We start from the raw sequence: 13,155 nt of genomic DNA on the forward strand, positions 1-13,155 counted from the left end.
TTCCGGGGGCCGGGCAGGGCCGGGTGGGCGGGCAGGAGCCGCGGCCGCTGCGCGGGGTCAGTCACGCCTTCCCTGGCCCGGGGCCGGGCCCTCAGCTGGCACTTGTTGACAAAAACAAGAAAAAAAAATTAAGAGCAAGAAACAGAAAGAAAACAACCCTGTCCCCAAACTGGCCGCGACCCTCGAACGAAAACAACGGAGAAAAAGCAGAGGCGCTCGCAGCGCTCTGGGCGGCAGCTGGGACACCCCGGGACCGTGTGTGTGTGTGTGGGTGTGCGGGACCCCGCTCCGCAGATGCGCCCCCGCCCCGCCCGCTCTCCGCGGGGCGCAGCGCTGCCCGGCCGGGCTGCTCGGAACGCCCGCGGGCGCTGGGCGCTGACTCCCGCAGCGGCACAGCCGCCCTCAGAACCCGCCACCAGCCCCACTGGGACGAGCCTTCGGCCTCCTCCTCCTCTTTCCCCCGCCCGCGCGGCCCCGGGGCAGGCGGAGCCGTGCGCGGAGCCCCGCGGAGTTTGCGCGGCCGAAGGGCCGGGGCTGCGCGCCCCGTTGGGCTGCGGCACGGCTCGCCTCGGCACGGCTCGGCGGCGGGGCTGGGCTGGGCTCACCTCCCCGTTTATACAGAACAGGATCATTTACATAAAGTCCTTAAGGCAAATAACTGTTGGGGCTCTAATTTATATCTGATCGAAAATTAGCCGTCATTATGCGCTCCATTAGCAGCGTCTTTAATGTGCTTCTAAGCACCATTTGTCAAGCGGCTTGTTAATATCCTTCAAGTCTTTAAAGTTGAGAGCTCATTAAAGAGTGCGCTCTGTTATTGATGTAATTTAGATGAGTTTGGGGGAGCGAGTGCGCCGCGGACAACCTGGATGAGCGGGGAGAGGCTGGGGCTGCCCCCGGGGCCGGTGGAGCAGCACCCCGGGCACGGCGCCCCTCACGGTCGCCCCTCATGGCGGCGCCGGGCCCGGCCTGGGCCCGCTACGTGGGCAGGGCCCGGGGAGCCTCTGTTGGCCAAGCACCGCGGGCTCGGTGGCCCCTCACGGTCACCCTGGGCACGGTGGCCCCTCACGGTCGCCCCTCACGGCGGCGGCGGGCCCGGGCCGGGCCTGCTCCGTGGCGGGGCCGGGGGAGCCTCTGTGGGCCGAGGCGGAGTAAACCCGGTTAATGATGTGCAGACGTGACTCCGCCGCTTCTCCCCCACTCCATCGGAAGAGCATGAAGGCCAATAAATTACCTCCGCTGCTTATCTGAAAATCCATCTATCCTGTCGCCTTTTTTATTTTCTTCCCCCTCCGCTGGAGGAGGTCGCGTTTGTGCAACACGCTGAAGCCGCCCCTCGAGGGCGAGCTGTGGGGCAGCGCCCTCCGGCTCCCCTGGGGGGCTCCGGCTCGGCCCCTCGCCGCCCCAAATCCTGCCGGAGCAGGTGCTTGTGGAGGCAAGCCCGGCTGAGCTCCGTGTCCCCCTCCCCCGGGCAGCGCGGGGGCTGGAGAGGAGGGTCCTCCCCTGCGCCGCCGTCCCCGGGCTTCCCCCGGGCAAAAGCAATAAAGCGGGTAATTAGAGTGCTAAAGACGGATGTAAATAACGGGGAGGAGGCGGCGGTGACAGGCGTGCGACGCGGCCGCTGCCCCCGGGCATGAGGGAAGGAGCCCCGCGGTGCCCGCCCCGAGGCTCCGTGCGGGGGGCGCGCTGTCCCCGCGGCCGGAGGGCACCGGCGATTCGGGAGGGACCCCCCGCCCGTCAGAGAGCGCCCCTGGCCCCCGGAGCCCCCAGGCCTGCAGGGCAGAGGGGCTGCGGTGGGGGGAAGGCTGCAGCTATCAGCAGTCTTTCGAACCCGCTGCAGCCCCCGCGCTGGGCTCCGAGTCGCCTTACATACTGGCTTCTGTCAAAGGGGGGGTCTCCTTCGCCCCCATGGTCCCAGGGACACATGGACACCCCAGGTATTTTTCCTAAAGTGTGATGTGTAAACAGCCACACGTGTCATCCAGCCCTGCTGGGGCGGGGAGCCCAGGGGTGCTCCTCATAGAGCAGGGTGAGGCACATCCAGCCCTGGCCCTCACACGTCAGACGGCTGTTCCTGACCAGCTGGGCACATCTCCTGCACGTTGCATGCTTCAGCATGGGGTGTCCTGGTCCTAGAGCCTGGAGATGACCTGTCCTAGAGCCACCACTTCTATATTGGTCCCCGAAGCTCTCTGGGCAGAGGAAGAGAAAAATACCCTCAAGGCAGTGAGGGAAAACACCACCGTGGGTGGGCAAGAGATGAGGCACAAAGAGCCACCAGGCGGCCCGATGGTGACGTGATGAGTGGTCCTTGCAGATGTGTCCTTAGTGATTGTCACCAGGAGCACACAGGAGCTTCAGCACAGTGGCACAGGGCCCTGAGCTCGCTCTGTTTGTTGTGTCCATCTGCGTGTGGCACCTGGGGACAGAGTCCCCTCAGGGTGTGTGGGCACACCGTGGTGGCCTGCTGGATTTGAGGAAGGCTCACAGCGTGACGGGAAGCCTTTTCTTAGCCATCTTTTCACTCACTCATAACTTTTCTCTTGCACGACATTATTTTGGAGGGAAAACCATGGAAGTAGGCAGGATAAACTTTGAGAATGCACATTTTTTAGGGAGGACAGTTACGGGAGATAGCTTTGTCTGCATTGAACAAAGCCATTCCAAACCAGGGTGTCAAACATAGACTTGCCCATGCCAGATGGGGAGGGAAACCTATGAAGAGTCTCACGGTATGACCACGCCAACATTTTGTAGCAGCCGTTGTTGCAGCTTTTACAAAAGTAAAAAGCAGTTCAGGTCCCATATTTTGTGGGCAGAACTTGTGGACGTGCAGCAGCAAATGAACCATGTCCTGTTCTCACCCTTGACACCCTTGTGAGGCCGCTTCTGGCGGTGACACGTGTGGCAATGCCTGCTGGGCAGCAGCAGCAGCAGGGAGGTCCCTGGGCCAAACAAGGGTGTGATAAGCAGGGCTTGTGCAAACCTCGGCATAATAAAAGCCTCCACCCCACAGGTACACACAAACATACAGACACAGCAGATGTTAGGCAAGAAAAGCAAAAGGTGTCACCTCTTGAAATAGTTTTTACATCCCGAATTGCAAAACTTGTTTCCTGATTGCTCTTCCTTTTAGAAATACAGATTCTTTAAAAATAGAGACTTAAAATGCAGCATCTGTAAGAATGACTGTGAATGGACACATCTGGAGCCTGACACTAACCCTCCCAAATTTCTACTACAAGAAGTGTCTCACCACCCTCTCGGTGAAGCTGAGGGTATGGGAACCTTGGAGGCCTCCCAGTTCAGCCCCACTGGAGGCTGGGGTGGCAGCACAGCTCAGCCCCTCCTGGCTGTGCCTGCCCCAGGGAATGTAGCAGGGCAGGGCACCACAGAGAGCTCCGTGCTGGCTGGAGCTGATGAACACCCACCCAAGCAGTGCCTGGCACGGGCTGGGCACAGGCTCTGCCCCGAGCAGGCTGCTCAGGGCTGCCCACGCTGTTTTGGGGAGGCAGGGGAATAGAGGAAAGAGCCAGCTGTCACACAGAGCTGCTTGGCCCCAGGCTGGAGCACAGCTCCCAGCTGGTTCTGCAGCCTGGCAGGGATGCAGCCACCAGAGACCACCCAGCAGTCACCTAAAGCTTTCTCTTCTGTAAAGCCCTTTTCACCCCTGCTGGGGAGGTCAGGCTGTGTTTGGCCTGGATATGAGGACCAGAGCTGCTTCCCCCACCAAGCTGAGCTGCTTTGTCTCCCAGTCCCAGGCAGCAGCACTTCCAGCTCGTGGAATAGTCTGGATTAGAGCCAGACAGCTGCTGGGCTCTTGCCCTCATGCAGGTTTGCTAGGCAATGGCACCAGGACTCAGTGAAGTCCTGACCTCTTCAAGGACCCTCCTGCCTGTCCTTTAGATGATCCCAGAGCAGCCCTGCATCCCACACGTGTGCTGGGACCAGGGACAGGTCAGGCATGGGATGGGGCTGCTCTCGCAGGCAGCTCCTGGGGATGGAGCAGGAGGCAGCCCTGGCAAGGTGGGGAGAGGCTTTTCCTCCTTTCAGACAGCTGTTAAAATGTTTTCATTTAATCAGCCGCAGCACGCACGGCTCAGTAAAACAGCTGGCACCCGGGCTGATGCACGGGGATGTGTAATTTTGATTCCTACCTTTCTGTTTCAAAGCTGTGTCGTTTTCAGCACTTTGATCCAGAGACTAAACTTATTGTGGCATATTTATGTATATGACATTTTTGTTCGCTCCTTTATTTATTTATTTCTGTAAAACACGGCACTGACAAGGTTTCTAGTGCCGAGGCAGAGATGCTCTCTGAAGGAAAACACACAGTCCAAACTCCAGCATGTGCTCCAAGAGTCTTGTTTTACACATGTCACAGGCTCCAATGGTAGGACCAGTGGCAAAGTGTGGAAGAGCTCATGCAGGAAAAGGCAAAACCAGGCTGGGGGGAAGTGACAGTGTATTTAATGCTGCATTCCAATGGATTGTGTTTTAGTTTTATAAGGATACATTTTTCTAGAGTTTTACAATTCTTTCAGGGTCGTTGTGGCAACTCAGTGCTTTTACCCCTCCCTGATAGCAGCATACTGATCTCCACAACATTCCCAGGAAGCAGGGATGTGCTGCTATCCAACCTTACAGCAGAGGAATACAGAGAAGCTCAGGATGGATGAGGAAATGGAAAGAGGTTTCCCAAGTCCTATGAGGGCTCTTAGGACGAACCCTGCCCCATCTGACAACACCTCCAGAACACTGAACCAGTACTTCCCTTCAATCTCTCACTCCCAGGGCACTGGCAGTATGAGATATTCCATGAAATGCCCATTTCCATAAGAAGCACAGCAGTATTTTTAAAGCTCAGCCTCAGGTGTACTGTGGAGGGGAGGTGAAAGCTGACTTCTCTGAATTTGAGCCTTTTTGTTGGGTTGTCTGGTGTCAAATAAGACACAAACTCTGGCTGACATCAGAGGATGGAGCATTAATAAATCCTCTTGCCTGGAGATTTCAGCACATGTGATTTTCTGCCTTTTCCCTTGTGTAGGACACACATGGGATCTGTCATTTCTGTTGTCCACTCTGTGTGCACCTGTGCACCACAAACCTGTGGGAATACATCCACACCTAAACCACTTCCCCATCTGTTCCATTGGCCTGAAGCGGGCTTAAACCACTTTAAAAACTGGTTTGAGGCTGGGGAGGGGCAAACAGAGGCACAAACAGACAGGGACAGCCATGTGGAGTGTGGTTGTCCCAGGAAGGGAAGGGGGAACCAGGAAGCCAGGTCCCATCCATGACTGAGCCACCTGAGGAAGAGATGCTGCTCATGTGGACATTTCTGCACTTGGGGCACCTCCTTCACTCTTTCCTGCCTCCCAGACAGCTTCTGTTCCAGCAATCCTCACCCTCCCAGCACAGCAGCAGCCTGAATGCAGCTCTCATGGCTGAGGCTGGCATTTATTCTGTAGGTCCTCCTGTCCATGGACACCTGTGAGCACAAACAGCCCTGTTACCCACATGGAAGCAGAACAACTCGTTTCTGTATGAACATTTTAAACATCCTCAACAACAGTTTCAGAAGGTGTTGGGCTTCACATTAAGAGACCCCTGACATGTTAAAAATTTAACTGGGAAAACCAAAAATGTTAAATTAAAAAAAATACTTCTTGAAAAGCAACTGAGGAATTGCTGGGGCTGTTAATTTCTCAACTTTGGAACAGACTGTTTGACTCATACACCTCCAAACTGAATTCCTGGGCAGTGCTGACACCAACTCTCCCTTCACCCCTCCAGATCACTTCCTTTCTTTGCCTTATGGGTGTTCGTGAGCCAAGTCTTCTTTCCTTCTTGCCCAGAGGAAATCAATCACCAGGTGGCTGGGCTGCTTCCTTGGGTTTTGTGTCAGATCTCAGTGAGATCTCACCCATGTGCATATTTTAGGCATGACAATCTTTGAACTGATTGAATAGAGAAAAATAAGAAGCTTTTCTCACATAATGGTACCTTATATCCAAAGGAGGAAAACCACCTGCAATCACAGGAGAAATATAACACTGAATGTGGTTAATTTTCAGTCCAGGCTTTCTAGGAAGAAGATGTTGTTCCACCTTTCCTCTCACTTCAAAATTGCCTGCCTTGCCTTGATCTGGGAAAGCACTGTGCTCAGATTACGGGCAAATACGATAAACCAACATCTCAGAACACGTGTAGTTCTTTATTTTGAGGTACCTGTAGGCACTTTTGGCTGGCATTTCATCATTCCTCAGTCTTCTTTCTACCGAGGCAGAATCACTCAGATACTGTAAAACAACATTGCTTGCTACCTTACACCTTAGGCAGTGAGCTGTAACTAAGATGCACACGTGCAGCCTGGTGTTTTTTCTGCCAAACACCTCTGCAAAGCCAGCTGCACGACACTGTCACATACATAAGTCATTGTATTGCCCTGCTGACACCCCCTGGTTATAAGCACCCCACTTTTCTGAAGCTGAAAATCCTCCTGCAGTACAAAATTGCCAGAAGAATAAAAGTTGCAATTACAAATCTTAACTTAATACACAATATTTTTGTGTCCATTTCAATATTACATTTCTGTGGCAAGTTTTTTCATTGTGTGTTGTTCAGTCATGTTGGGACAATTTGTTAAATAATGTAGAGGCACTTCATCATGGAACAACATCTGAGGTGATTTACAGTTCCATCCTTAGCAGCACACCTGTAAATTGCCATAAATAATGCTAAGCCCTATTAAGGAGACATCAGGGTGCTTCCAGACAGAGGGAATTAATGGGGAAGCAGTCGTGGATGATCCTGGGTAAAAGCTCTGCCACTTGGGGTTGTTCCAGTACACAGGACTGCACAGTTCACAGCCAGGCCTGAAGGGGAACTTCTGGGAGGTCCAATCAAGTTGTGGAATGGCAGAGTTTGGAAGGCATTCAGCAGCAGGCTGATGTCCAGAGATCAGTGACATTCCAGATTAAGTACCTTTGTTTCTCTTGAGGATGTAAGGGACTTTTTACAGCTAAGATGTTTGCAGCAAATTTGAAAGAGCTCCTCATTTTTACATCTTAATTTGAAAGAGCTCCTCATTTTTACATCTCATCTGTATCACATCTTCATTCAGCAGCAAGGATAAAATGAAGGAAGGCTGTGAAGCATTGCAACTGTGGAGACAGAGGGGAGACTTTGAGTAAAGGTGAAGAAGGGAAAAAATGGGTCTAAGGTCAGAAAGAAGTGGGGAAGAAAGAGCAAATGGGGAAAGGATACAGTAGGCTCAAAAAGATCAGATAATTTACTGTAATTTGTATTTGTGTGTCAACAGAAAGCCTTCTAGCTGGGGGGTGAGATTGTGACTTAGGTCTGCTATGAATATCCACCTACCTGAAAAAAGATTTATTTCTTTTTAATGATGCAATGCAGTATGTGGAAAATGGTAAGAAAATAGGATCAAGGTCCTAACCAAGGACTGGCCATGGCAAACCAGACAAAACATGCTAAGTACTTACCCAGATGAGTGATCATCATGCAGGGAGGCAAAAAAACAGCTAAAGATGGCAGGACCACATCAAACTATGAAATAAACCTTTTCAGCTCATAGTGCTGTTACCAACATCTGCACTTCAATGGTGCTGAAGATGATTTCAAGGTAGAAATTCAAAAGGCCCCAGTAGAGAGATCAGGAAAGGTATGGTGACCCATAATTCAGAGCTGCCACATGCAGGCTTTTACTTCAGCTTGCAACACCTGTGAAGACGCTGAAGCCTTTGCTTCAGAAGTCAAGAGCTGACCTGTCCTTCTGTTACAGGAGAGCTGTCACAGGAAGGAGCTTTAGCACACACCTGGAATGGTCTTCAAAGGATCAGAAATCAGAGGAAAAAGTAGAAGAGCTTCCTCTTGTCTTCCTTGAACACAGCTCTGACTTATGCCTGAGATTAGACTGAACCAAGCTCACTCTATTTTAGAGGCAAAAGCCTCTTCCTGGCTCATGTGGTCAACATCACAGCAGGCTCATGAGCCTGGGTTTGGTTCCAGAGAGTCTTTTAGCTGATGAAGACCACTATATATTTCCAGCACCTTTTTCCTTTGAAAAAATAGTTAACTTCAGTCTCACAGTCCTGAAGATATTTCACTCTTGTCTGATATTAAGAAATGTACAACAGGGACTGCAGAAATGAATCCCAGCATCTGATGGTGAGATTAAACCCAGCAGCTTTCAAGGGAAAGTGCATTGTCTCAGTGACGGAAATACTCCAGCTCCCTACAGTGGGACATGGGATCCAGGAGAAACAGAGAGGGTGACTGAGGCAAACATACTTCTTGCAAATACATTAGTTTAGTTTTTTTAATTTTACTTTCCTCACCTTTACAGCTTGTTTTTTAACTTACTTTGTATAGACTATGAAGTTTTGTGGCAGAGATAGTTTCAGAAAGTTATTGTCTAGGCAAGTCCCACTATCCTGAATTTTCTAGTCAGGAAGAAGGAGATAACCTTCGAACAGGACTTGTATGAGTAACCCCAGCCAGGGACGCTGATTAAACATCACCTGCTCCAAGGTGGTTTGGTGTGTATGTGTGTGTGTGTGTGTGTGTAAGTGCAAGTCTTGAGTGGGTGTTCATGTTTCTGCCAAAAGCAGTGCAGAACCTGAGTGTGTTGGTGATGTTTCCCTCCAAGAACAGAGGTTTGTAGAGGCAAAGTAAAAGCAAAGCCCTAATTCATCAAAATATTCTAATACCAGAGAGCTCCTCTGAGAGTACCAAGGCTCAGCAGATGTGAAAGCTCATTGCAATTCTGAATGTTAAAGTTAAAGGGGTTGCTGTGAGGGAGAAGCAACCAGGAGGTGGAAAGCAGGTAATCCTGAACTTCCCTTATCATAAATAAATTTTGGTTCAATCTGTACTGCAAGCAGCCATCAGTGCCAAGGAAACATTTTCTCCTGGTACCTGTGTGGAAAGAGAGTGTCTGATTTCCTCAGCCAAGTGACACTGAGGAGCCAGGAGGCAGACAGCTCTTATGAAAGCAAACAGCAAAATAACAGTGACCACTGGGCTTCAGGGAGGGCTCTTTGAAGGTGTTTTTAAAGGCATTGCTATGGTTAAGTCCAGATTTAAGTCACTACAATTGTAAACTGTGAACGTGTGGCCAGCTGGGACAATGTTTTCTGACAGTCCAGGAAGACCAGGAGCAATGTTGCCCGGGATAGAACAGCTCAGTGCAGGAGGCAGCAGCCTTTCCGAGCTGATTTACCTCTCTATATGGCTGAGTATGTCCCAAATGAGGGCCTGGATGTGCAGTTAGAAAAGCTGCCTCCCACGAACAAGGGCTGCCTCTCATCTGTCTGTCAGGTGTAGGAGATCTCAATCCTATCTGGGCTTAGAGCTGAGCAGGAGTCAGGAGCTACTGCCACTCCCAGACACTCCTCAATCCTCTTAGGATGCTCCAGTTCCCAGTCTCTGGCTCGCCCATGTGCTACTGAAAATCTGCTGGATGTTGGTTTTCTGTCCCACATCTCCCATGCTGCAGGAGACCAAGTTGCAGAACTGAGCTGGAGAATGAGCAGCTGCTGGCATCACTTGAGACTTGTCCCCCCCAGGATCCTCCTCAGCTCCTGGAGACTCCAGGCCTGTGTCAAAAGAGGGCTCACACCTGGAAATACCCATGAACATGTTTATCTTCAAAGACAGCACACACATTCTATCTACTTGTAAGCATTTGTGTGGCAAATATAGAGGTATTATGAAGTCAAACAAGACTCCGGTTTGTTTAAAAAAAAATAAAAAGAAAAAAGTCCTCATTCTCTTCTTTGTAGGAGCTGTCTTCAGAAATACCTGCCTGAATCTCAGGATAAAGTCCTTGATGCACATCACTTCTGAGGGCTGAGTTCTTACCTCATGAGTAATAGCTGCACCTCATAGAACTACTCAAGATTTTAACCTATTTCTTGCATTTTTACATGTATATTATTGCTTCTTCCAATCTATTTTTCCTAGGAGGAAACTAACATGTGGCTTTATTAATACCTATCATCAATCTTATTTATTCCATCTATTTCCAGGTAATTATATATAGAGTATTTCTTAGTCTATATTTGGATGGCCTACTTAGAGATGAATGGATTCCTTCCAGAATGGCAATGACCTTTCTGTGACTCAAACATTAATTTTCTAAATGGCATCACAGGTGAAATACCTTATACATCATCATAATTAACAAGATACGCCCTATTAATGGTTAGAAAACATGCTTTTCATAATTATAAACAGAATCCTTTCTGAGATACAACCTTCCTCTCTGCTACAAAGTGTTAGTCAATACCATTGGATACATCCACAGTGAAACCTACTAAAACCCTACTCAAAAAAGCCACCTTAATTGCCAGCCTAACATATCCTAGGTGCCCACAAAATGTAGATTTTACAGACATTACACTTCAGAACTATTCAGATATTCATTGCTATATAAGTTTGACAAATCTCCGGTTTGAAATAGACTAGCATTACAGGCTAAATTGTTCTGCTTGCTTTCCTAACTAAAGTCAACTCTGCCTGTGATTTCTGAGAGCACAGAGAAAATTGTAAACTGCAATCCTTAGTCTCTCACAAGTCCTCCTTCCTGATTGCAAATTAAGGGTCAGGGATCAGGTAAAACTGATCAGGTAAAATTGCTTTCTCAGGCAAATCAGGTAAAATTGCTTTCTGGTAAAACTTGGAGGAAGGATTGCAAAAGAAGGAGTCAGGGTGGAGAATAACTGTGCTCCATAAGAGGAGCTCCTTAAAGGAATTAAAGCACCTCTCATGCAAAGAGACAAAAAGCAGAAGCTCCATTACACCAATGTGAGCTCTGATCCCCACAGATCTTACGAGCAGGGCTGTGATGAGAGATCAGCAAAGGGAAGGGATGTTGGGAGAGCTCTGCTAATTCAGAGAGGTGACTTTCCTTCTGCAGCAGCACTGGGTGGAACCTCAGCCAAGTGCAGTGAGCACTGTGCTGTCAGCTGGGGTGTGTGTGAGGTGCTGCTGTGAGCTCTGCAGCTCTGACTGCTCCCAGCAGCTGAGGGCTTTATTCCAGGATCCTGTCCAAACAACATCCTGCCTAACCTCCTGGCCCCACTAATTTGAAGGGGGAAGAGCCTTCATTTTCCCACTGAAAAGGTCTGCAAGGGGCTGAACAAAGCCTGCATTCTGTCAAACTGAGTTACTCATCGGACAAACTGTTCCTGGGATGGCAGACAGGTATATTTAACACAATCTGCACAATAAACACAATTTTCTCCCAAAGCTTCCTGACTTTCAAGAACAGAACTCACACTTACATTGCTATAGGATGATAAATTTTCCCTTATTTTTATCAAAAGCTGCATGATGAAAAAGTGTTGAAAAGTATGGGAGAGTTAAGGCTCTAGGGGATTAATTCATACCATTTTTCACAAGCATATCAGAGTTATCATGTAGTAATGAGCACAGATTGGCAAAAAATAGTGACAATCATAACACAACTGCACAAAAACTTTTGAGACACAAAACCAGAATTTTCAGTTCCTGCAGAAATGAACATGGGGTTAAATGACAATAAGAATTTAGAAACTTGCCCTTGATAAATTGATAATTGTCTTTTCTAGAACATTGGCGTAGTTTATGTTATGTACTTATTTTTTTTTACTATGAAGGCCAAATTCAATTGTGTCATTTCTTTTGACAATATTTTGATAAAAGAAGTTCCAAATATCCAAAATTAGCAGTCTAATGTTATACTTACAGAGATCAGAAGAGCTTGTAGATTAACAGGATTTTAAGATATAATTTGAAAAATTGTGCTGGTTTTAGAATGCTTTTCTTATTTCATATCAATACTATTAAAACATAAGGGGGAAAATTAAGGGATAAACAATACAGATGTTTATATTTAATTTGTAGTCTTGTTTCTCTTTCTGGTTTCCATAAATTTTTTACCTAATTTTAACACTCAGCAAAGAGATTTGTTGCGTATGTGTGTGCATAACTGCATGTGGGAATATTTCTATACAACTTTTGAGCCTTGCAAAAGCCTTCTAAATTAACATTGTTATAATAAGCATGGTGTTCAGACAATAAAGACCTATAAACAAAATAATAAAATTATTGAGCTATTCGTATTTAATTTGCATGTATACAGCATTTTGGATCAAAAATAGTCTAATAAGAGCTGGTTAATGATACATTTTTACTACTCTTTTACAGGGAGAAACCCTATTGCCACATGTCAACCAAATACTCGGATTACAATCCTGAAGAAAACTGTGACTTGAGTTATTACTATGGCAAAAGCTAATGCTTGCTCAAACACCATCACAAAACCTGATTATAGGTCTAATGGACCTTGCTACAAACTCTGAGTCTGGAAACCTCCATTGAAAGAAAGGAATGGTTGGCTATTGGGAGTGATAAAGCTTTCTTTGTTTAGTTTAAAAGAAGGGGTTTTCTAATATATGAAATTATAAATCACTAATTTTCTAAATAAAATTCAAAGGTTCCAAATCCTGGTTTTATTTGTATTGTGCAAAGTGATAACTTCCAAATTCTGTCCTCTAACTCTTGCTAATGCCAACAGCAATAGCAGCAGGCTTTGAGGACTGTGAAGACCACAGATGTCAGTGGGTCATGTGGGGAACCCACTGTCAGGAGTTTCATCAGCTCAAAACCGGACACAATTTTTTACACAGACTCCAAAATCAGTGCTTCAGATTATTTACCAGAAAGAACCTAAGCAGAATTTTAGTTTACCTGATGGTGTGAAGTGCAGAGTCACAGAATGGGTCAGGCTGGGAGGGACCACATCTGGTCCCACCTCCAGGCAGGGTTATCCCTCAGCACATGGCACTGGATTGCATCCAGATGGATTTTAAACAACCCTGGGTGTGTTTTGAGTCCAACCTGTGATATGGATTGGATCAAAATTGCACCACAGTGTCCCACCCAGGCTGGATCTGTTCTGTTTCAGCTACAGCTGAAGCCCAACCATTACACACATGCTAAAATCACTGGTAGCTCTATGAGTAAGTTTTTCTGACAGGGACCACAATCTGGGATTTACAGAAAACTCTCCAGACATATTTGGAACCTGATCTCACAAGGCATCAAGCATCTTGGATTCCCATTCATGTTTAATATCTTAACAGG

General features: G+C 47.9%; 1 protein-coding gene across 1 annotated transcript in view; it reads right to left on the minus strand.

The window, feature by feature from the left end:
- Positions 1-9,429: 9,429 nt before the first annotated feature.
- TTC29 (tetratricopeptide repeat domain 29) overlaps positions 9,430-13,155 on the minus strand; it is a 117,458-nt gene continuing 113,732 nt past the window's right edge. The window contains exon 14 of the mRNA XM_058025155.1: positions 9,430-9,646. Coding sequence (XP_057881138.1) covers positions 9,430-9,646 — 217 coding nt within the window. The remainder of the gene's footprint in view (positions 9,647-13,155) is intronic.

This window comes from Melospiza georgiana, chromosome 5 (genome assembly GCF_028018845.1).
Source record: "Melospiza georgiana isolate bMelGeo1 chromosome 5, bMelGeo1.pri, whole genome shotgun sequence".
In the NCBI taxonomy this organism is placed as follows: Eukaryota; Metazoa; Chordata; class Aves; order Passeriformes; family Passerellidae; genus Melospiza; species Melospiza georgiana.